The sequence below is a fragment of the Electrophorus electricus genome, chromosome 11 (assembly GCF_041902795.1).
Source record: "Electrophorus electricus isolate QZ-2024a chromosome 11, ASM4190279v1, whole genome shotgun sequence".
NCBI lineage: Eukaryota > Metazoa > Chordata > Actinopteri > Gymnotiformes > Gymnotidae > Electrophorus > Electrophorus electricus.
In genome coordinates this window covers 21493926-21520000 of record NC_137507.1, presented here as the reverse complement: position 1 = coordinate 21520000, position 26075 = coordinate 21493926, and the positions used below count along the sequence as shown (strand labels likewise).

Here is a 26075-nt window from a genome sequence, read left to right as displayed (position 1 = left end):
AGAGAGAGAGAGAGAGAGAGAGAGACAGAGAGAGAGAGAGAGTGGATGGGGGGGGTTAACTTCTGTCACACATGATATACCCCATACATGGCCAAGAAACAGAAACCCTCATGTGCAATGTGCATGCATACATGCACACACATCCACATATAGTAATTACAGCTAAAACCCAACCTCATATCCTCTCCCGTTTCTGATATTTTAGTTGTAATAGGCTATGAGGCTATGAAACTGTCGTTTTGCCAAAACGGAAGATCTCACACACACACACACACACACACACACACACACACACATACACACACACACAGACACACCTTAAGAGTGAAAGCTCAGAGTGAAATGAGACTGTCCAGTCATCATTTATGGAGAGAGCGATAGATAGATAGATAGATAGAGAGAGAGAGAGAGAGAGAGAGAGAGAGAGAGAGAGAGAGAAATGAACAGACTAAGAGACAGAAAACAGAGAGTTTGTTCATGAGTGTATCTACACACAATTGTCAAGGAATCAATCATCACTATACTGATCTCACATTCAAATCTGGTCTATTTGATATTATACCTGTGATCTCTTCTCAATTGTTACTGTGTACATTGTTTTTAAGTTACTTTATTTTTATGCATACCTGTTGCTTCTGCTGAGCCGCACACCCTCCAGAAGCCTAGGCTTCTCCAACAACCTTGGAAGCATTGAGATAGAGCCACTCATTCTTTGTGGACAGTTATTTTAGAATCCAGAAATGTATTTCTTTTTTAATCTTAAAATGTTTTCCTCTCCATCTCTTTCTTTCTTTCTTTTAGACACGCAAGGAGGGTGGAAATGTAAATACTAAGCCTCTGCCTTTTATCCTTGAAAGAGAGAGAGTGATCACATGTTTACGTGTAGAGTTAATGTGTTTCTGGGTTAACCATAACCCTAACCCTAACCCTTATTCAAATTATGAGTATGTGTCAGTGTAGAGTTAGCCCATATTTAAATAAAAATCAAGAGCATTAAAAAGTCACAAAAAGAGCAGTACATTGCTTTGGTACTTTCAGTAGGGCTACACACACACACACACACACACACACACACACACACACACACACAAACATACACGTGCAAGGCTACCACAGCTTGGTGAAACACATCTTTCAACAATGGACCGTATCCCAGCTGCCAGATCACAAGCCACACACACACATGCACACACAAACACACATTTCCTTCTTTTTCTTCCAAACACAAAAAAGTAGGTCAGTTAGCCATGGACTAATGAGTGTGTGCATATGTGTATGTGATTCTTGTGTGTGAGAGATGAAAGTGAAAGGTGCGGTGCTGCTTTTTGGGAAGAATATAGGCATTATCCTTTTTCCTCAAAGGTCCTACATCTAGCTGTAGATGTGTGAATTCTGTAGTAGAGGAGGGTAGGTTAATGTATGGTGGTTTACATCTAGAATACTTTGTAGAAATGTCATCTCCAGGCTGGTTGAATTAGTTTTACTGGCATTGCAGAGTCTGTCTGTGTCTTAGTAAATTAACTTTGTAAATGATCAATGTGCCATGTGGTTAGGTCTGGCTATCTTGTGTGCATTTTCAAATGGTCCGGTAGTGTAGAAAAGCAGTCTGTCCAATTTCACAGACTTAACTCCAAGACTGAATGAGATATTTTATATATAATGAAATGACTACCTCTTTGTTGTACAACAGACTGATATTAATACAGACTATTGTTCATACACTCTTATACACATACATTTTTTCCTGTGCAGACATACATGGTAAAGAGAAAGGTCAATGAGTATGAGAGAGTGATGAATTGTGGGTATTGGGTTTAAAAGCATGCAGGAATCTTTCCCCATTAATATCCTGTTTTCCTGTTGACTTTAATGATATCTGATCCTTCTCTTCCTGCCTAAAAACAAGGCAGAGAAGAGAAAGGATGGGGGGAGGCAGAGAGAAAGTTTCTGTAGGGTTTTTTAACAATTAAGCAAATAATGTGAAGAGTTTATTAATTTGTTAATAACAAACTCAACATCTGGGTGTTCATGTGTGCCTTTTTGCATGTCCATGTTTGTGTTTGTATTTGTTCCTGTTTGTGTCTATCTGTGTATGTGTGTGTGTGTGTGTGTGTGTGTGTGTGTGTGTGTGTGTGTGTGTGTGTGTGTGGCTCCAGACATGCTCAGTAAGCAGTGGGGAGATTACAGAGCAGCTCTGGTTTGGTTCATCCCTAAAACTTCTCCAAGTTGGCTGGGTTTTTACCCGAATATTATTTTAACAGGCCAGAAACACAATACCTCAGTCTACATAGTTCACACACACACACACACACACACACACACACACACACACACACACACACACACACACACACACACACACACACATATGTATATGGGTTCCTTTTTGAACATCAAAAGCAACATTTTTTTAAAGAGTCATTAGAATCTTTTTTTCTGCATTATGAAAAGTACTTTTCTCAGCATGCAGGAAGCCTTTGTTGATGTTTTTGTTGGAGTTGAGGATCTACGTGTTATTTTTTTGTTGTTGAATCTGTAGAGCTGAAGATTTCTGTCTCCTGATTCTTCCTGTTGATTCTCTTTTATACCTGTTGAAAGATGTGACTTCCTTCAGCATCCACATATTTAAGCACAAAAACTGAAAATGCACCCCAAAATAAAAGAAGCACAAATATGGGCACATCAGTCAGATAAAAATAATAACTAATATGGAGCGATAATGTAATTATGACTGTCAATAAGAATTAGTTATTGTTCTATAGATTATGATTATTAGGTGGCTTCATCACCTCTCATTTTTTAAGCTTATTAAATTATTGTTGTCATTATTCTATTTGTGTATCATTGTTTTATTGGAATGTACAGAACTTAGTTCTCTGTACTTGACATTTTTAAATATAATCGTGTCGACTTTTTAGAACACATCTACTGTTTGTGGTAGGTCAGTGCACCCAAAGCAGGGGCAAAGCCCTGGATTGTCAGACTCAGTCTGTGAAGGGTCTGATAACTAGATTAGATGGATCAGGTGTGTTAGAGCAGGAAGAGCACTAGTGCTGGGGGGATGGGGGTTGCAGGACTGTACAACTGTGGGATGGGGGTTGCACAACCGTAGTGAAGCAGTGAGTGTGCGGGTGTGAGACGAAGTGAAAGAAAAACTGGTTCAACAAATATTTGTTTACAAGATAGCATGAAAAAGTAAAACTGTTTAACTGTACACAAGCTTTTCCTGAACACAGACACACACACACACACACACACACACACACACACACACACACACAAAGACAGAGACAGAGACAGAGAGAGATCACTTTAGCTGTTATTTCCTACATTTCTGCATTGTTTTCTATCTCTTCATCATGATTTGATTGTGTCTTTTGTGTTCTATTGTCGTCTTTTCTGTGTTTTATTACTGTAGATTACTGGTTCTTTTGGACTTTTTATTTTGTGATATATAAAAGGTTATTTTGTCAACAACTGAAGCATGATTTCATCTGTTATGTGTCTGCACTAATAGAGGATTACATACCACCTATACACACATACATACACAAGCAATCTGTACGTACACTAAAACATTCAAAATGGCAGATACATTTACAGGACACTTACTGATAGTTTGTGTGTGAGTGAGCACTGTGGCAGGTCATATTCACAAGAAGTGCATTTGTAATTCTCAATAGACCCATTCCATGGATTTGCATTTGTTTTCCATCAGTTCTTGCTATTACTTTAAACTAGTCACATTGTATGTCCTTTGAAAACATTCATAAATACATACATTTTCATTCGTATTTTGGACATATCTCTTATTGCTGGGGGTTAGATATTTATAAACATTGAAGCTAATATAATCAGCTGGAACAGTAACTGCAGTGTGCTATAGTAAAAGATGTAAATGGAGTCAAAATATTGCAGTAAAGATTCCAGAGAAACAGAGGTATTTATCAACTGTGTAAACGCGTGTGCATGAAATAACATTATAGGCAGGATTTGGTTTGTTGGAACAATTTTTTGCAGGAAAAACCATACATGCAGACACACACAGAGGTCCTTGACTGTGGTTACCTTTATTTGTGCTTCTGAAGTACAAGTTTATCTGGCTCAAATGAAAACTTCCTGTTTTAGGTGACTTCTGATTGGCTGGTACTAAATCCCAACCATGAACAGCTCTGTCTGAGCAAAGTGCACCAACGAATGAAACTCAAGCACGTAAAGAGAGAGCACTTAAGAAAGAGAGGGAAATGTGAACAATGTAAAATGTGAATGTGAAATGTGTTGTAGTTGGTTTCTGCTTTCCATCAATGGTGTGCGTACATGTGTGATCACAAGCAGCTTAACATCTCTAGACTAACCACTGCATTTCCTGAACCAACAGAAGAAGTATGAAGCTCTTGGCATGCAGGGACACAGCACTGCTGAGTTTAGCATTTACCCTCTTACAACTATGTTTACCTAAATCAATCATCATAAATGACCTGGTAATTAGCTGATGGTGCAATCAAGTGGGTTACAGTTCAGAGGAAAGATTACCCTGTTTAATGTAAGCGCTTTTTTTTTTTTCAACACAGTGATTCTCAATTTTTCCTAGCCCTTTGCTAATAATATCTAGATTACTACAATAGTTACTTGAGATATACATGAAACAATTGTTTGAGTTTCAGTAGCAGTTTATGAGAAATGAGCTATGAAAGATATGCCTCATACTTTATTGATGGCTGCCGACCCTACCAACCCGACTCACAGGAGGTACCTTTTGATAGCTTTTTGTAAATGTAGAAAATGTGGGGTACATATAAAATGATGAGAGTACCCCCAAAATTGTCGAATGAAGGAGAATCTTTTTTTTTCTCACGCTGCAAAACTAAGGTAGCCTACTACCCTTGTAAATCTTTGATCCGTACATCTACATAGGAGGCAAACGAGTGATTCCAAATGAGTAAGTCATGCTAATGTTATTTGCTTGTAGTCAGTGCTGATCAGTGATGATAGTTGATAAAAGCAGAAATGCCGGATTTTTAAAATTATTTTTATTTTGGATTAGTTTTTCATGAATTTGAGTCTAACCACCTAATCTGGCAAAGTTTTTTTTTATTTATGGTGAAAATACAATACTTGACCAGCAAACAAAAGAACAAATGTTTCTATGTCAATGTAGCATTTTAAATTTCATAACAATTTCAGTAAGTTGTTTACTAGAAATAGACATATCTCTCAATTATCAGAAATTTTGACAGATTGGGCTGGGTCAGCTGGCCCGCTGAGACTGAATGGGAGGGAAAGGACTTAAAAACGTAATGAAATATGTAAATCTTGTGTACGTCTGAATTTTATTTTAAATGTTATTTTATAAATAATCATAATCTCACGATTCATGACACATTCTGCTTTGTCTGAAGATTTTTAAACACACACACACACCAACATACACACACAGACACATAGAAGCACACACACACACACACACACACACACACACACACATACATATACAATGGCAGCCTCTGTTGTGAAGAAAGTGTGGATGACCAGCTGCACAGCTGTCGTGTAGTAGGCAAACCAGTCAATGCAGCTATGTGTGTGTGTGTGTGTGTGTGTGTGTGTGTGTAGCTGCAGGACATAGAACATAGTAGGTTGTCTGTGTCTCTGCATGTGAAATCCAAAAATTTGAAGGCAGAGTCACTCTCTGAAATAGTAGCATTTTGAAAGTTCTGTTTGCCATTTCAGATCACTTTCAGGGCTCTAGAGAGGAAACCATTATCTTTCTATATATCCTTCTTGTTTTTATGTATCTATCCTCCTGTATTTATGCATCTATATATCCTAACCTGTATTCATGCAGGGATGTTACACTGAAAATCTTTTTAAAAATTGTAATTGACTTATTAGCAGTACTCCAGTTTGTGGCTTACTGTTCATGTTTGTGTTTTTATTTATTGAATTTTTTTTAAGTATAACAAAAAATGATGCAAAGATTGAATAAAATTGCACATTTTTAATTTCATAACACTCAGCTATTTTTTTCTTGTTTGAAATTTATAAACATGCCATGGTATGATTTTTGTGTGTATGTGTGCAAATAGTGCACACATGAGTGTGTTTGCTGGAAGCTGGCATGTATGAGGCGGGAAATGGGGTTAAAGTTCATTATGCAGTCTTCTGCAGTGGGCCTCAGAACAAATCATGTGTGTCTGAATCACCATATGTTTATCCCATCAGCAGGTACATTAATGAGTGTGTGTGTGTGTGTGTGTGTGTGTGTGTGTGTGTGTGTGTGTGTGTGTGTGTGTGCGTGTGTGTTTGTAGAGGGGAATGTGTGTATGTGTGTTTGTCTAGGGATGTAGAGAATTGAGAGAGAGAGAGAGAGAGAGAGTGTGTGCGTGTGTGTGTGTGTGCGCGTGTGTGTTTGTAGAGGGGAATGTGTGCATGTGTGTTTGTCTAGGGATGTAGAGAATTGAGAGAGAGAGAGAGAGAGAGAGAGAGTGTGTGCGTGTGTGTGTGTGTGTGTGTGTGTGTGTGTGTGTGCGTGTGTGTTTGTAGAGGGGAATGTGTGTATGTGTGTTTGTCTAGGGATGTAGAGAATTGAGAGAGAGAGAGAGAGTGTGTGTGCGTGTGTGTGTGTGTGTGTGTGTGTGTGTGTGTGTGTGTGTGTGTGTGCGTGTGTGTTTGTAGAGGGGAATGTGTGTATGTGTGTTTGTCTAGGCATGTAGTTTTGTAGCAGAATTGTTTGTGTGTTTGTGTGTGTGTGTGTGTGTGTGTGTTCATGATGTGGAGAGGCATTTCAGGGAGATGTGCTGCTGTTCCTAGCAGTAACCTTTCTCAGTCTCACCCTGTATGCATGACTGTATGAGTGTATGGTGGATTGGATAATACCCAGAACAAAATTTTTGAAGTGTAAAAGTCCACTAGCTAATCAGATGTTATCATTCATATGCCTGTGATAGAGTTTATGTCCTTCATGAATCTTAGATAATCTCAGATGATCAGTAGTTATAAGTGTTTGTTCATTACTATTAAATTACCAGTTTGGACTAAATGACTTGACGTTTTGTAGGTAGTGCTGATGTTAATGTTATACTTTAAGACATTCTGAGTGATATGCTGCTTTGCATATGTGCAGGGCTCTCGGGTGTGGCTATGGGAAGAGGACCAGTATTGGCCCAGCACAGTGGACTCCTGTTCTGGTGGAGTGGTGGTGTTCCGCACAGACTATGGACAGGTAAAAGTGTGTGTGTTTGTGTGTATGTGTGTGTGTGTGTGTGTAATAGAGATCTGACAGTTGCATAACATCTGCACTATACACTTCAGGGAGGGTCATCAAACAGGTGGGATCGTCTCAGTTTACACACTGCCCTCTGTGTATATTTGGTAGCTAACAGGTCAGTCATTACCATTCAGGATGTCACACTGTACCAAGTGCTCTGGGATGATAAGGGATTTAAGATTTAAAGCCTTATTGAAAGAGATTCAAAGCCTTAAGCTGACTGGTTCAAATGAGACTCACTCTGCTGTTAAGCCAGTTATGAACAAATAGAAAAAACAGGTAAAGGACTGATGAAAATAAAATATTGTGGGATTAAAAACAAATGTTACTTAAAAATCTATCTATCCATAGTCTGTTATCCATGACTGGTCAAACCATAACCATTGGGTTGGTTTGTAACATTCCCTGTTTCCCTCACTCTAAAACACACACAAACAAGAAATGAAAACTACTGAAATGTCCTATACTTGTTCTCTTTCTCTAACTAAATCAAGTGTGTGTGTGTTTACAGGTATACACCTATAAGCAAAATGCCTTGAGCAGACAAAGAGTGTATGAGATGCAGAGGAGCAGTGTGTATGGGGTAGAGGACATGGCATCACTGCAGGACCTGCATGAGGGGGCCATTCTACACAACCTGCACTTGAGATACACAAAGAACTCTATATATGTGAGTACATATCCACATTATGCACACCCCTGCTGGCCACACACAACTTAGTGCATAATGCACATGAGCATATACAAATAAAAAATGCAGACACCTGCAAGTACACACATGAACGCACACACTTTTCTCAAAACAGAAATAAAAAATGTCAGTGAGCAATCCACAAATGTAGTGTTTCCTAATACTGGCCATTGTGTAGTGTTTTTACAGTGTTTTCTTTGCACCTAGCACACCCTTCATAAGTTTAACATGGGTGTGTTAGACGGAAAACACTAAACTGTGGACCTGGCAGAACTGCAGTAGCAAGACTGGGACACACAGCTCTGCTGTATTTGTGTCACTATATGCTCAGCACCAGCCTCTAAGCCCATTTCTAAGCAGCACTTGGCAACAGTGAACTGACTGATTCAAGCTGCATGGAAGAGTAGGTGTGCTCATTGATCAGCCCGGCCAAGGTGCATGAAGCAATCAGGATGATCACAGTGCATTGTGGGACCAAAATATCTATATACTGAACTATTCAGAGTAATCATGTTTACAAATCCAGTAGACATGTTTTTAGTTGGGTACACATTTGATTGTTTTTATTTAGGGACTGTTACAAAGTAAAATAATCACATTTTTTACTTTCACATTTCATATGTAACAACAACAGACTCCTCTAGAGCTATTAAAGAAAACTCCTCTAGAGATATTACAGAAATCTTGAAGTGGAAATTATTTGAGCATAGAGAATACAGAACCTAAACCCATTTTATTTCTGTAATTTATTTCATGGCATCAAGTGAAGTTAGCCTGACTCATTGTGCTTACCATAGTTGCTAAGAAACAGCAAGCCGACCAACGTTGCAATTAATTGTAGTGAATGGTAAACTGAACTGAACTGAACTTAAAGAGCTAGTTCACAATAGGCAAAGCCTAGCCACAGTCCACAAACAATAATAGACTGTAATTACATTAGGGCCACAATACAGCATGAATGACTGAAATAGCTCTCCTTATTTTGTCATGGAAATGTGACTGCAAAGACTAAAATATGATGTAGCATATTTTAGCTATGCAGGGATTGTACATTGCAACAGTTGTACCATGTGCACTTCACAATTCTAAAATTAAATACATAAACAATTGCCTCAGACCTCATGTTCTTCAACAGAGAATGTCTATCAAATTAAGAGTCCTTGAAATGCAAGGCTGCTTAGTTAATATTGCCATTCAAGCTTTGTGCAGGGTCTTCTGTAAACGGTAAGGATTCTAGTTAAATTTAATCATTTAAACTTCAGTTTTATTTGTAGACTGTTTAGCAATAGATCTTTTCACAAAACAAATACATAACAATAATATAACTACATGGCACAGCTACAGTCTAAACCCCTAATTAGCAACCAAGAGCAGCAGTGGCAATGGAAAATTAATCATTAAAACCTTTCAGTTCCTGTTTTACGTTTTTGTTAATTCTGAGCATTTAACACATCTGTTTGTAAACTAGTGATGCCATAGTTACAAGTTTGTAGTGCAAATGGAGGGATGGATTGATTGCTCTGTCTGTGTGTGTGTGTGTGTGTCTGTGTGTCTGTGTGTGTGTGTCTGCATACAGATCTCTACTTTTTTTTTTAACAATGTGTTTCTCCCTGTCCATTGGATCATTGTTACTCTGCCAAGAGTAATAGATCACAAAGAGGGAAAATGGTAAAAAGAAGCAGAGAAGAGAGAGAGAACTAAAGGAAATGTGTTTTTCTTGAGTCTGGCTCCTTTAGCTGTGGTTTTTCTGTTCAGGCCAGCAGGTAAAAAAGGCACATGTGTATGTGTGTGCGTGCGTGCATGTGTGTGTGTGTGTGTGTGTGTGTGTGTGTGCATGTGTGTGTGCAGCATAAGGTCTTGGCATGTACTGAGTTAAGGTTTGGAAAGAGCAGGCCAGTAAAGTTTTAGCGGTGGGATGACATACTAACTTGCTAAATCCTCTTGCAGAACTACACAGGAGTAGGATTGTCTTGTGTAAACTCTGTCTGTGTGTGTGTGTGTGTGTGTGTGTGTGTGTGTGTGTGTGTGTGTGTGTGTGTGTGTGTGTGTGTGTGTGTGTGTGTGTGCGTGTGGTGCTTGGATTGGTTCACTGTGACCTCATCACTATGGTACTGGACTAATGATGTACTGACCTTTAGCAGTTAATGATTAGCATGGAAACCTTTCGGCACAGTGTGGATTTACACCAGGGCATAGCGCTTAATTCAGGAGATGTTAGTAAGGTGTGATGATACTGATACATCAGTATCAAAAGATGACTACCTGGACTCATGACTGAGGCATGGCCTAAGCAGGATTTTTCTGCTCATGTCTAGGCAGGTTGTGGTTATGTAAGGAAAATGCGTGAATCCTATTCTTTGTAGTGACACACAACAGAATACATCTCCCTGCCATTACTTTCTCACAAATAACATAGTGATGGCTCTTCTCTCTCTTAATTACTCTTTTCTCTGTCTGATAGTCATTTTGTAAAAAGTCTAGTACACAAACAAACGTTCTACATAGAAAGCAAGTTCAAATGAAATGGAGCTAAAAGTCAGCTGGGTAAAATCAGCTAGCAGTAGCTGATATGACTTAAAATAATGAAGTTAATGGCTCTTTTAGGGTAAAATGGGGATCATTGTACATACAATCTGAGTAGTAGGTATATATTAAAAGTGGAAGAAGGCTTTTGGTTTTTATTTTGTTTTTTAGACCCCTTTCTGCATTTCCCTTGCATTTAAACCTTTGCTTGTGAGATACGCACTGTCTCAGTGTCTAGCCGCTGACAGGACAGCTTGACAAACTGATAGGCAAATTAAACTGATTGGATAATTGGTTGCATATGGGAATGATTCATCCTGAAAAGAGATGGCATTTGCACAAACACACAAGACAACAGACTCTTTGTGTTCATTGTGTGTGTGTGTGTGTGTGTGTGTGTGTGTGTGTGTGTGCGAGCATGCATGCACACTTACACAGACAAAGGTTTGCTTTCTAGGCAAGATGAGGAGTGTGTACTCTTGTTAAAAATGTAGTACGTGTGTGCGCTCATGCATGTATGAGTCCTGCCTACGAGTTTCTGTTTAAGGCTTGAGAAGTGTGTATCCAACATTTATAGGGCTTGGTGTTTATGATCAAACACAGTTCTGGCCAGTCCATGGTGTCTGCTGTCTTCTCTTAGCATCTGATCTGATTTTGCACAGTGGAAGATTTTCAATAACAAATGGACAGACATTGGATGAGCACTGGCCACTGTAGTAACAAGAGAAAACAAGAAACAGCTAAATCTAATCCAAGTAAAGGATTTGTTTGACACCCAATGCCCCTTTTACCCTTTTCCAAGATGTGTATGTTTGTGTGTGTGTGTGTGTGCATGTGCATTTTAAAATCAACTGTGTCTCCTACAGAAATGTCTTGAATGTTTCTCTCACTAAGATCAAATTCCATAGAATTTAAAACACAAAGAAGTCTCCCCCCCCCCTCTCTCTCTCTCTCTCTCTCTCTCTCTCTCTCAAACTGCTTCTCTCTCTCTGTCTCACACACCCCCTTCTCTCTCTCCTCCCTGATTGTAAACAGCTGTGGCCTTTTTTTGTCGGAACAGAGAATGGTAGGCGAGCTGCCTGCTCACCTACCCACATCAAACGCTTACATAGCACACACACACAGACACACACACACACACACACACACACACACACACACACACACACACACACAGACACACTTCTGGGGGCTGGGATTGGACGTTTATTTCTCTAATTTGGCCAATCTTACTTTCTCTGAAGTGTGTGTGTGTGTGTGTGTGTGTGTGTGTGTGTGTGTGTGTGTGTGTGTGTGTGTGTGTGTGTGAGTGTGTGCATTTGTGTGTGAAAAGCAGGAAATAGTTCTGCTTTAGCTTAGTTTAGAGCTGTAGCTTCTCATATTACAGTTTACGGTTCACACACCACACACACTTTGCAATTAGTCTGTCTGTTGCATACACACTATACTGCACAAGGGATCTGTACTATGTGTGGGATCTGTGTGTGTACATGTGTGTGTTCATTATTAATAGAAGTTACTATAAATTGCAGCTGTCTTCCATTACCATGGTGACAACTGCTCGTACATACTTATATATTAAGGAAGTTAGATACCTTAAAAATTAGATGATATTAGATGGTTCATATTATCCTGGTAACACTTTACTATCCTGCATTCACTTCCTTGGGACACATAAGAACATTGCTGCACAAGCTTTGCCTGTTCGCCCACTGGATCACGTCTAGTGGTTTGAATCCCACCCATGCTATATTTTACCCTGATTCTCTGGCAGCGTGCCCTTTAAAACACAGCAGGGGCTCTCTGGCTGGCTGAGCTGACCTGGCCTCTAAATCTTTAAGGTGCTGAAGTTTTGCTGTCTCAGTAAATGTGTTCACATTGTTTGTTCAGGATTTAACTATGTAGATTCATTTCTTAAAGCCTATGATTTTAGCTATTTTGTGATTTTTAGTTATTTGTCCAGGAAGGCTGACATCATCACCTGCTTTGCCAAATGGGTTTTTATTTTGGTTGGTTGGTTGATTGTTGGACATTTGCAAGCATATTGGTTCTTCTAATTGCTAGTAAGGTTAAGTGTAAAAGGTAACCTTTTTAATGTTTTAGCTGTTCAGTATGCATAAACACCCCATGAAGGTAGTGTAATATTATGCTTTGATTCCACTGTTGTGTCTCCCTTGGGCGTGCCCACTCTATAGCACTGCAGTCTCAGTGTGGCCTTCTAACTCATTTAAATACCCAATTTGCTATTTAAATCATGTTATCACAACAGTCATTCAAATGTATTTCCATAATAGATGGTCAGTAGTAGATGCTTTAATACTAGACCTAGTACTAGACACAAACAAACAGCACTCAGTGTCAAAATATACATACATATATTCTGTACATTTATACACATTTTAATGAATCCATGTTTTTATATCTACCTTCCCATGATAGACATATATTGGTTCGATATTAGCAGCAGTAAACCCATACCGGCAGCTGCAGGAGCTGTACAATGTTTCGGCTGTTGAACGCTACAGTCGTCATCACCTGGGAGAAATCCCCCCTCACATCTATGCCATCGCCAACGAGTGCTACCGGTCACTGTGGAAACGCAGCAACAATCAGTGTGTGCTGATCAGGTATGGCACAACCCTCCCATGCACACTACATAGAGAGCTTGTGTACACAAACTCATTTGCTTCATACAGAGTATCCATGTACAGACACACGCCTCATACAGAAGTTGTATGTGTGAGGTTTGTGTCTGGGAAAGAAGGCATGAAAGTGTGTGAGTGCATGCCAGTAGTTGTGGGTGGCTGGGTGTGTGTGTGTGACTGAGGGTGGGTTTGTGTGTTTGTTTGATGCATGTATCCATGTAGTGTGTATGCTGTGTGTGAGTGTGCCTTTATACTGCCAGGGGTGGACAGTGTGTTTAACTCCATGCTGTTTCATGTATAAGGCTTCTCATTACCCAGCGGCTTTTACTGCCTGCCTCTTAACCTATTGTGTGTGTGTGTGTGTGTGTGTGTGTATGTGTGTGTGTGTGTGTGTGTTGCAGTAGGGTTCAAATGGTTCACTTTGTGGGTGAAACTTCCCTGTTAGGCTGAGGGTCCTTGTCAGAGGGTCTGTGTGGTCCTTTGCACTGAAGCATAAGCAGCTCTTTAGTCCTGTCAGACCTGTCTGATCTGGAGGGCTCTTTCATTGTGCACCAGCTGCCTCATTTATCAGACCTTCCAACATTCCAACACTGTATTCTGCTCTATGTGAAAAATCATACAAATTTCATATGAGCACATAGGCACTTTTCAAAACACAGTGTATTTTGATACTACACACCCTGGTGCAGTCCTGACTGATGGTGTTGTGTGGTATCATTTTTAGGCCCTGATAAATGTAGTCCCTGTAGTGTGCAGTGATATTTTGAATCTACAGGCCCTGGTCTAGTGGTTTGATGTAAATATGACTATTATTGAACCTCCTTGGAGCAGAGACATAACAAACTCCCAAACACACAGTCCCACACACTCCCAGATTGACACTAGCACATACATGTCTGGAGATCTAAGTAAATCCTGTGATAAACTAAGAATACTTGGGTTTTGGGTTTTTCTCTATTTTAGCATGAACCTTTGACCGCTTACCCTTAAATAACATCAAAGGTTAGACTCACAACTCCCTAACAATGCTAATTGAACAAGAATGCCAAGGTCAAAGATTAATCTGTGGTGTATGTACAGTATCAGTCAAAATGTTTGGACACACCTACACACCTACTTTAATTATTTTGTAATTTAAAAAAAAACAGGGAACGTATCAAACCAATGAAATAACACATATGTGATTATGCTGTGATAAACAAATATTGACTGTCTCAGATTTTAGATTATTCAGAGTAACTATCAGCTTTGCACACTCTTGGTGTTCTCATAACCACCTATGATGCTTTTCTATGTCTATGTCTATGCTATGATGTCTTGAATACATTCTGACGCATGCAAAGCATGAACTAAATGAAACAAAGTTCTGAATAGAAAACTATTTGCTGAGGGTGCATCTAAAATTATGTCTCTCTGTGTGTGTTTTGAAAATGAATTCGTATATGGGCTCACACCTTTCCCAAATTATATTTGTCTTAGAAACAAACTTAAGCATAATGCCTTAGATTAAAATACCTTTATTACTACTAAAACCATACATTCAGTCAGGTTTGTCCAAACATTTGACTAGTACTGTATGTCTGTAAGTGTATTTCAGTGTGTCTCACACATGCTCTCAGATAAACTTTCTGGCTTCTGTTCCTACAAGAATAGCCCTCCCCCTGGTGGCTGACTAAAATATTTGCATGTGTGATTGTCCAGGTCAAGGTTTGTTATGGCTTCAGGCACACACATCAGTCTCAGAATGAGGAACTCTATAAGGGAACATCATCTGACCTTTTTTTTTTTTGTGTGTGTGTGTGTGTGTGTGTGTGTGTGTGTGTGTGTGTGTGTGTGTGTGTGTGTGTGTGTGTGTCAGTGGGGAGAGTGGCGCAGGTAAGACAGAAAGCACTAAGGTGATTCTGCGCTTTTTGTCAATGATGAGTCAGCAGAGTCTAGAACTTTCTGTCAGAGAAGCATCATCACAAGTGGAGGAGGCACTCTTAGAGAGCAGGTACACACACACACACATACACACACACACACACACACACACACACACACACACACACACATACAATCACACACTCACATACACATACACCTCATGTTTAAAAAAAATACACATGCCCCTCATATTGTATCAGGGCATGTATCAGTTAATATGTGTACATATCAGTCCCCCTTCAACATACATACATACATTTTTTGTCTTCCCTTTGTGTATTCCCTCAAATACACACAAACACATACAAGCATGGATCTCCCAGTTCTCCCACAAACAATGCACAGCCTCACTGCAAACCATAATCTTCATCCACATTTCAGACCACACCTTCAGACGTGAACATAAAAACACACGCATGCATGCACACTATAACATGAATGAACAACATAATTATGGACAATCTTTTAAAGTCTCTCCTGTATTATCTCTTCCCCTGTCTAATATCTTTTCCTGTGTCTATCCGTCTTTCTCCTGTCCTCTTTCTCTTTCTCTTGTTCTCTTTCAGTCCTATAATGGAGGCGTTTGGCAATGCTAAGACAGTGTATAATAATAACTCCAGCCGCTTTGGGAAGTTCATCCAACTTCACTTCAGCCACCGGGGGAACATACAGGGAGGAAAGATCGTCGACTGTATCCTGTATTGCTCTGGAACAGGCCCTGATGAAATATCAACCTCTATTTCCCTTTGCCACTGATTGCCTCTGTATGCGTGTGTGTGTGTGTGACAGAAAAAAAAACTTCAGTTGATTCAAAATTCAGCTGCTAGTTCTCACAAGGAGCAAAAGAAGGGAACACCTCACACCATTATTAAATCCTGGCTACCCATATGTTATAGCATTGACTTTCAAGTATTATTACTGGTCTATGAATCTCTTAATGGTGAAGACCAGAATATCTGAAGTACTGAAGTGATTTCAGACGAACAGAACTCTCAGATCACTCTCAGATCAGCCCATCAGTTAGTCCTGCCCAAAGTAAAGACTGATCATGGAGAGGCAGTGTTTAGCTACTATGCTGTTTTTAAATGGAAGCAGTTGAGAATCCTAGAATTAGCAACACTAAAATACTTGACAAATTTAAACTAAAAACATTCCTATTTGACTAGGCTTAGTTTAATGTTCTTTTAGCTCTTAACACTGCACTTATAACTTTGAATGTTTCAGCACTACAGCACACTTTTATTTCTTTTAATTCTTAATTTATTCTGTGTTTAATTTCATCTTTTATCTTAACACTTTACATGCTTAACATGATCTCTTTTAGCACTTTAATTTTTATAATTCTGTTAGTTCCTAGTTTATTTAGATATTTCATTTTGACACCTATTTGAAATTTGTTTTATTTAAATCACCTTCTCCAATTAGATCAGTTTTATTGATTGATGGGTTTTTTTGTTTTGTTTTGGGTTTTTTTTTTGCAAAAATCTTCCTAAGGCCTGTTATTTAACTCTCTTTATGTGCATCCCTTTGACTTGTTACTGTATATGAAAAGTGTTATATTAATAAACCTGCTCTGCCCTTCCTCATATGGGCATTTATTTAATTCTTCGTGTGAGCCAAATGCCTACAAAATAATTTTAATTTTTTTTTATCATTTTTATACTGGGCAGACATTTGGATTTTTAAATAGTTTTTTAGATTTCAGCCTTTATTGAAAAACCCTCAGAGCAATAAGATTTCCTCTTGGTTACTGCAATCTAGAGTTGTGTTACGCTTAGGGTGTAGGTACTGCTGATTAGTCAGTAGAAGTGGGAAGAGCAAATTCCCTTTATTTAGAACCATATTTAGAATACAACACATTTCTTTTTTCTGTGTGTTATTTTCCTTGACCATTTTTCTCCTTAAAGACCTATTGGAGAAGGTGAATGAGAATTACTTGGTTTATTTTGATTTGTGTATGTTTGTGTATGTTTGTTTGTTTCTTATCATTTTTCCTTTCTCTTACTCTGTTAGAATCGTGTTGTGCGTCAGAATCCAGGAGAGCGGAACTACCACATCTTCTATGCTTTGCTAGAAGGAACCAGTTTGGAACAGAGGGGTGAGCATGGACTAAACCAAAATGTCTACAGGAGGGGCTTTTTTGACCTTTTTGTTTTTTCTGTTCCTAAACAAATATTTTTCCCCAGAGGCCTTCTCTCTCCTGCCAGCTGAACATTTTCATTACTTGAGCCAGTCTGGCTGTGTGAGGGACCACACCATCAATGACACACAAACCTTTCAAGAAGTGCTAGTAAGACACACAAATGCATAACACAGAGTTATACAAATAACAAATAATCCAAATAACACTGCACGATTATAAAAGGGCCACAGATGATATATTGTTTTCTGCACAGCACACAAGACCATGCATACAACACCAACTGATGCATTTGGTCATGCCCCTACTACACAATTCAAATACAATACTTATAATGAGAGAAATTCAACAGTCTTGTAGACTGGAGAAGGAGAAGCTTTAGCTTCATTTTAATGGGCCTTGGTTAATGGAGAACAATGATCACAGAACACTCCAAACCAGTTCAAGCTTTTGGAACATTCATACTACTCTTACCAAAACTCAATACATCCTTTTATTGGATTGACCAGTAATTGTGTGTGTGTGTGTGTGTGTGTGTGTGTGTGTGTGTGTGTGTGTGTGTGTGTGTGTGTGTGTGTGTGTGTGCGCGTGTGTGTGTGTGTGTGTGTGTGTGTGTATTTGTTTGTTTGTTTTTAGAATGCCCTGCAGACGATGCAATTTGGGGAGGAGAGTATCCGTGAGGTTTTAAGACTTTTGGCTGGAATTCTGCACCTGGGCAACATAGAATTTCTCACGGCTGGAGGAGCCCAGGTCTCGTCTAAGACAGGTGCATCTTCATCTTTACTTTTTCTCTTTTCTGGTGTTTCCGAACTGCCTCCTATATTGCATATAGTGTAATCAAGTTTACACTATATGGCCAAGATACTGTACATGGACACCCTTCCTAAATACTGAGTTCTGTTGTTTCTGCCATACCCATTGCTTAACAGTATAGAAAATCAAGAATGTAACCATGTAATCTCCATATACAAACACTGGCAGTAGAATGGATCATGCTCAAGAGCTCTGTGACTTTAAAAATGGCACTGTCAAAGGCTGCCACCTGTGCTGAAGGTCAGCTTGTGACATTTCTGCTGTGCTGAAACAACGCTGGTAACAACTTTATGTACTATTATTGTGAAATTGAAGTGTCTAGGAACAACAACAGCTCAGCTACAAAGTCATAGCCCATGCAAACTCACAGAGTGGGGCTTCTGAATGAAAAGTGTAGTGGGTAAAAATTGCCTGTAAAAATCATTCTCTTGCATCACAGAGTTACAGAGTTGCAAACTGCCTCTAGAAGCAACACTGGTACATGTACTGTGTGTCAGGAGCTTCATGAAATGGTCTTCCATGGCCAAGCAGCTGCAGACAAGGCAAAGCTCACCATGCACAATGGCAAGTATCAACTGGAGTGGTGTAAAGCATTCTGGACTCTGGAGCAGTGGAAACATGTTCTCTGGAGTAATGAATCACACTTCACTATCTGGCAGTCTGGCAGATGAATCTGGGTTTAGCATATGCTATTTTGAATGCTGTCTACTGGAACAGTAATACTGGTTGGAGGGGGGATAATGGTCTGGTGCTGTTTGTCACGGTTTGGGCTAGGAACCTTAGTTTCAGTCAATGGTAATGTTAATGCTAGTACGTACAAAGACATTTTAGACAATTATATGCTTCCAACAGTTCACGGAAAGGCCTTTCTTTTTCCAGCATCCCTGTGCTGCTGTGCGCAATGCAAGGTTCATAAAATCATGGTTTGACAAATTTGGTGTAGAGAAACTCCAGTGTCCTGGACAGAGCCCTGAACTCAACTTCACCAAACACCTTTGGGATGGAAATTGGAACATCGATTCTTGTCCAACATCAGAGCCTTCTTGTCCAACTTCAGTATCTAACCTTACAAATACTCTTTTGACTGAATCTGCACAATTTTGTACTCCAAAGTTTTGTGGACAGCCTTCACCGAAAAGTGAAGGCTGTTAAAACCACAAAGGCGAGGCCAACTCCATATTAATGTCTATGCTTTTTAATTGGGATGACCCACAAGCTCATACTGGGTGTGATGGTCAGGTGTCTACATACGTTTGGCCTCTGTGACAACTGTAATAATCTCATTGTGTTTGTGTGTGCTGTGTGCATGTATGTATGATGTGTTTGTGTGTGCAGCTCTTAGCAGTGCTGCAGAGCTGCTGGGGTTGGACTGTACTCAGTTGGCGGAAGTTCTGACTCACAGATCAATGATTCTCCGAGGAGAAGAGATCAACACCCCGCTTACTGTTGAACAGGTGATGTGTGCATACACACACACACACACACACACACACACACATACATAGACACACAATAGCCACGTGGCCTGTTCACATATCCACTTTCTTGATGCAGTGGTATACTCTGCTGTCTGAGCCATAATTTATAATGCATATGTGCCATTTTGAGACTTGACATGCCTCTCTGTCAAAGAAGAGCTTTGTCATTATAGCTACCACAACTGTCCACCTGCCTACGCTAACAAGACATGGGGTGTCTGTATGTATGTGTGTGTGTGTGTGTGTGTGTGTGTGTGTGTGTGTGTGTGTGTGTGTGTGTGTGTGTGTTAGGCGGTAGACTCACGTGACTCCATGGCAATGGCCCTTTACTCTCAGTGCTTCACCTGGATAATCGGCAAGCTCAACAAGCGCATCCATGGCAATGACAACTTTAAGTCTATCGGCATCCTGGACATCTTCGGCTTTGAAAACTTTGAGGTGTGAAACAATGTCAGCATTCCATTTGACAGGAACGCTCCAGTCATAACATGTTTAATATAACATACCTAAATGATTATAATGGTGATACTTAAGATGACCTCAGAATGAAATTAATTGGGACAGTAGTGGCTCAGTATGTTTGCATGCCAGGAATCAGATCATAGCGGAGAGAGTGGGTTTCTCACTCCAACAAGTAGGGTGGAACAGGGACAGTAATCAAGTGCTTTAATCTTTAATGTTCTTCCTTGGACTGGTTCTGTCATCTCCATAACTGAGACACCAAATCCTGAAGTCTCAGGCTCCTTGCACTGGCATGGCAGGCTTAGTGTGGATAGAGATGTGCCCACAAAGGAACTGCTCCTTCCAACAGTGCTTAACTCTGATCTTGTGTGTCTCCATCTTGTCAGGTGAACCGGTTTGAGCAATTCAACATTAACTATGCCAATGAGAAGCTTCAGGAGTATTTCAATAAGCACATCTTCTCACTGGAGCAGCTGGAGTACCACAGGTGGGTCTGTAGGCAGGAGGCAGGTGTGTGGAGAGCACAGGTAGGCATTGTGGAGGAGGCTGGATAACCGGACACCAACCATAGAACCTTTGTCATGATACAATGCTTAGACAGGCCACTTATGATGTCACCAAAAATATATGCTAATGAATGTTAATCAGCAGATGCCAAACAATTTTCCATGCATTAAAGCAGTTGTTTAAAAAAGTTGTTTAAAAAACTCAACCCAAAGCTAACCCAAACACTAGCCCAAGACAAAGCTTAATAAATACCAGGAAAATCAGCCCTCTGAAAACTAATTCAGTACTAGGAATTGCACTCTGTGGTTGTCTTTAATTCAAGCTTAAGACCAGTGTGTTTAGAATGTCACATATACATATGATGACTCATCTAAGATGTGAGATATTTATACCTGTTTTTATTACACCTTAAAAATGAAATGCACACTCATTCAAGACAAGAAATGATGTGTGTGTGTGTGTGTGTGTGTGTGTGTGTGTGTGTGTGTGTGTGTGTGTGTGTGTGTGTGTGTGTGTGTGTGCGTGTGTGTGTGTGTGTATGTGTGTGTGTGGATAGGGAAGGACTAGTCTGGGATGATGTTGACTGGATGGATAATGGAGAATGCCTGGATCTTATAGAGAAGGTAACACAAAGAGACATCGGAGTGTACATACGCATACACAAATTAACAGATGTGACTTGTATTAGGAGGGCTGTCTGTGTGTGTAAAGGCCACGTGCATCTCCCCTCATTTGTATGTGTGCTTGTGTTTTGCTTCAGAAACTTGGCCTGTTGGCTCTAGTGAATGAGGAGAGTCATTTCCCCAAAGCTACTGATGCTACACTGCTGGAGAAACTCCATAGCCAACACTCCGTAAATCACCCCACAAACGCACACAAACACACACACACACAAGCACACCATGTGTACACATAGGAGAGGAGGAGCTCTAAGAATGGTCATCATTTTGGATGACCATGTTGGAACCAGTTAGTCTAGTTCTTCCATTTATTGTATTGGCTTTTATTTATTTATTCCAGCAGGGGGTAGTAGAGGTAAAGATGTGATCAGGGAACCACACTGCAGCAAAGTCTCATCCTTCAACACTACCCATAGCCACTGCAGGGCAGAGTGGAACAGTGCAGTGGAACAGTGCAGTGTTACACTCATCCAATCTCCATCTCTCTGTTTGGCTTTGTCTCTGCAGAAAAACCCTTTCTACACAAAGCCTCGGGTTGCTGTGCACTATTTTGGAGTAAAACATTATGCAGGAGAGGTATGATAAGCCAATCCACAAAATGTTTATGTAAATATATGTACATGTTTGATGTAGAGTTTCCACCTGTAAAAGTGTAGTTTCAGTGTGTTGTCTGTATGTGCATGGATTTAAGTCTGTGTGCAGGTGACCGTGTGTGTGTGTGCAGAGATTCTAAAGATCTACCTCTTTCTGCCCATTTTCTGTGTCAGTGTGGTTAAAGTAATTTTACATTAATGTCAATGTTTTTCTTTTCATTCTGTGCATTTAGTCTTACAAAAAACACCATGCTTTCTCTTTGTAGGTGGTGTATGATGTGAGAGGGATCCTGGAGAAAAACAGAGACACTTTCAGAGATGACATTCTCAACTTATTCATGGAGAGCAGGTTTGTGTGTGTGTGTGTGTGTGTGTGTGTGTGTGTGTGTGTGTGTGTGTGTGTGTGTGTGTGTGTGTGTGTGTGTGTGTGTGTGTGTGTGCGTGCGTGCGCGCAGGTGGATTTTCAGTTGATACATGGTTGTTGTGTGCTAACAGACATTGAGTCCAGTGGCAATTTTGGAAGATGCTATTTACTACCATTCTCTGTCTCACCCCCACCACATTCCCCTAGGTTGGACTTTGTGTATGACCTTTTCGAGAGGATGAGTAGTAGGTGTGGGCAGGACATGATGAAGAGCATCTCACAGCACCGCAGGCCGACGGTCAGCTTGCAATTTAAGGTTGGTTTCGACAGCGACAGGAGTGTAGCATTCTGGGTTTAGAAAGTGACAGAGAGTAGAAACAATAGAAGAGGAACTCCACTTATAATCTGAAAAGGACAAACATCTATTAACACACAAGCACATGGCAGTCTCAGAGACTGTAGAAAACTGAGTGAGTCTTAGCAAATATATTTTGAATGAATATATATATATATATATATATATATATATATATATATATATATATATGCACAGCTGATGAAGGGCCACTGTCCAAATTATAAAAAACACAAAACCACTTCCATTTAATCCTACAGCACTGGCTACAGCACTACAGGAGCTACAGAAGCCCACAGAAGCTAATATAGATAGTTTGCATATGATCTGTCTATTATGGTAACTGTAATTAAACTACCACTACAGATGTGAGATTTAATCTTTCTTTGTTGATTGTTCCTTACCCAGAATTCTTTGCACTCCTTGATGTCCACCCTTAGCATGTCAAACCCTTTCTTTGTGCGCTGCATCAAACCAAACAACAACAAGGTACGTTTCAGTCACTCATAAAGACACTATCAGGCCTAATATGTTATATGTTATGTTTTGATTTATGGAAAAACCAGTGGAATGAATTGATCCCAGTGTTAACTGAGTAAGAGGATTCATTCAACCTTGTCTAATATCTTGCCTTTTCACTTGCAGTTAGAACACTCTACCAGTAACTGCTTTCTACTATATTAACAAGTTTATTAACATAGAAACATAGTACAAATGTATGCTGGTACATTTTAATTGTTGATCAGGTATGTGAGTTCACCCGGTTTACAATGCCCAGGACTGTGCTCATAGCACACACACACACACACACACACACACACACACACACACACACACACACACACACACACACACAGACACGCACATGCACACATAGACACACACATGCACACATGTACACAAAACCCTTCCCTTGAATATGAGCATATGCAGACCTTGTCTTTGGAGCTGAAAGGGATTCCTGATCTGATTTGATTTCTGATTTTCCTGATCTTAGTGTCAGTAGGTAGTGGGATCTTTGTATATTCCTGCACTTAGAACTGCTAAGTGCTGCTGTGCTGCTAAGTTATATGCCTATTACTGAATACTTTGTGCCATTCTGAACCGCGTGAACACCATGTTGCCAGTCATACAGAAGCTCTCTCACTTACACACATACACACACAAGCACGCACATATGTGTGTGACCCTCAATATAACAGCTGCTACAGCTTCCACTGTGTGTGTGTGTGTGTGTGTGTGTGTGTGTGTGTGTGTGTGTGCGTGATTGTGTGCTTTCAGACTGAGGCAGATTTTTTAATTCACTGGTGACAGAAGGAGAGGTTACACATCATGAACTCAGAGCAGATGTAAGAGTCCTTAGAGAGAGGGTAGGCACTATATACCCCCTCGATGTGTGTGTGTGTGTGTGTGTGTGTGTGTGTGTGTGTGTGCGTATGGTGTCTGTGAGACACACACTGATAGTCTGAACCAATGCTAGAGGTGTCAGAAGTTTTTTAAGGAAGCTCTCATCTATTACAACCTCACATCACATTTATCACTCACACACACACACACACACACACACAGATGTGTGATGTGAGGTAGTATTGCCAAGAGCTCTATGTGGGATACATCAGTGCTGTTCCATCTCAGCTTTATTTTTAGACTTTCCATTTTCTATCCTCTTTGTAAAATCAATCATTGTTTCCAGTGTATGTGTATGTTTCCAATGGAACAGTGCTGTGGTTATATAATTAGCTGTGAAATACACAAATGCCTATTTGAATCCGTAGGCCAGAAAGATACTCCAAGAAAACAGAATCCTAATGAACAAAATACAAAATACAATGTAATAAATATAAATACAGTATAAATATAAAATATAAATACAATAGAATTAAGTATTAAGTAAAATAAATAAAGTAATACAAAATGAGGATGAAATCACTTTTCTTGCATACATCCAGACACACACACACACACACACACACTCGTTTTGAATGTAAACAGCTGGCCTGGCCACTGCCCCCTTTTTACCCATAATCCTCTTGCTGACCCCCTCCCAACAACCTGAACAAATTATCCCAGCATGGATCTGAGCACCATGGCAACCAGCAGTGACTGAAAGAGATCACAGAGGTGTATTGTGTGGCCAGTGTGTGTGTACGCATGTGTGTGACAGAGAGAGAAAGAGAACACTAGGTAGTTAATAACTGACTCTTGTAGCAGATACACACTTGCTTACAGTCTCTGAGACATACTGTCGCAAGATGAGAGGAGCTATTCTCACAGAAGCTGCAGGTGTGTATGTCTGTATGTTCGTAAGACAGAGAGGGAAAGAAATGGGAAGAGACAGATTCAGAACTGGTGTTTAAAAGTGAGTTTAGTAGTCACATGTGTCTGTAGTACTGAAGTTATTGCCTTGTGTTTTCTTTTTTTAAAAAACATCTCTGGGTTTGCACATGTTTTTGAGAGCCATCTTGAGCCCTTCTTGCGAATCAGGTATTTGTAAGATAAGACACGATAACATTTAATTGAATTAGGGAAATTGCAAATTAGTGGGAGCAGAAATCATGTGCCTATTTTATTAATAATTATTAGCTGTTTTACTATTTATTAATATGTTATTCATTTTTTAACAAAAACCTTTATTCAAATGTGTGGAGGCTTATAGTACCATGACCTACCTCAGGGAGGCTGGGGATCTCTAAAAATTGTTTGAATGCCTGAAAATCCTGTTTGAACAGTTTTGTGGTTTAGGAATGTAAATGCACTGAGGAATTCTGACTGACACATCACAGACTTTTATGACAAACATTTTATTATAGTTTGATGACTTCTTTGAAAATTAATGATGACACTAATATGTATCTGATGACTTATCTCACGGATACTGTATGCTCACCTAGAAGAAGGTTTGGAGTCTTATCATTAAAGTTTAGGAGTGTAATATAAAATTATAGAATAATTATACAATATTTTAAACAAAAAATAAAATTGATTTAAAATGCAGATTATATGAGAACTGTTTTAAGATGTTTCAAAAGTAACTTATTTCAAAGCAACATTAGTTTACGTTTACAAGTTACTGAGACTTGAAGTTCATTTAGTGACTTAATTCTCAGTAAATGAGGGACTACCCTAGAAAACAGGACCGTGTATATCCCAGAGGGCTCTCTGGCCTCCAGGTTTGACTTTTGCCTTAAGTGTTTCTAGTGGCCATTCAATTGTAGACTAACTTCCACCTCCCCCACTCTTATTGCTCCTCTGACACCCACCCCCCTCTACAAACAGAGACAGAGAAAGGATGAGAGAGAGAGAGAGAGAGAGAGAGAGAGAGAGAGAGAGAGAGAGAGAGAGAGAGAGAGAGAGAGAGAGAGAGAGAGAGAGAGAGAGAGAGAGATTGAGAGATTGAGATTCTTGTAGCATTGACATTTGTTGTGTGTATCAGTATGTTCATATGTGTGAGCACAGTGAAAGAGTGTGTCAGGGTGAGGAAGACTGCTGCATGTATGTGTTATGTTAATGCATTCTGTAGTGAATATGATAATCAGAGTGAGCTCTTATTGACTCACTCTTACAGAGCTCTATTCATGACTTATTTGTTCATTCCACACTCCTTTTATCTCTGTGCCACATCTGTGAACAGATG

General features: G+C 39.7%; 1 protein-coding gene across 7 annotated transcripts in view; it reads left to right on the top strand.

The window, feature by feature from the left end:
* myo10 (myosin X) overlaps positions 1 to 26075 on the top strand; it is a 40052-nt gene that overhangs the window by 3000 nt on the left and 10977 nt on the right. For 2 of the 7 annotated variants that reach the window (XM_081722492.1, XM_081722491.1), the window contains exons 1-12: positions 15811 to 17147; positions 17236 to 17339; positions 17826 to 17955; positions 19338 to 19456; positions 19772 to 19918; positions 20329 to 20429; positions 21006 to 21072; positions 21210 to 21302; positions 21637 to 21705; positions 21989 to 22071; positions 22294 to 22402; positions 22850 to 22930. In XM_081722492.1, coding sequence (XP_081578618.1) covers positions 17841 to 17955; positions 19338 to 19456; positions 19772 to 19918; positions 20329 to 20429; positions 21006 to 21072; positions 21210 to 21302; positions 21637 to 21705; positions 21989 to 22071; positions 22294 to 22402; positions 22850 to 22930 — 984 coding nt within the window. In that variant the 5' untranslated portion in view covers positions 15811 to 17147; positions 17236 to 17339; positions 17826 to 17840. Of the gene's footprint in view, positions 1 to 7120; positions 7220 to 7775; positions 7935 to 12917; positions 13106 to 14981; positions 15117 to 15615; positions 15741 to 15809; positions 17148 to 17235; positions 17340 to 17825; positions 17956 to 19337; positions 19457 to 19771; positions 19919 to 20328; positions 20430 to 21005; positions 21073 to 21209; positions 21303 to 21636; positions 21706 to 21988; positions 22072 to 22293; positions 22403 to 22849; positions 22931 to 26075 lie in introns of those variants that run through there. The other 5 variants (XM_081722494.1, XM_081722493.1, XM_035527892.2 and 2 more) reach the window with 4 other exon arrangements.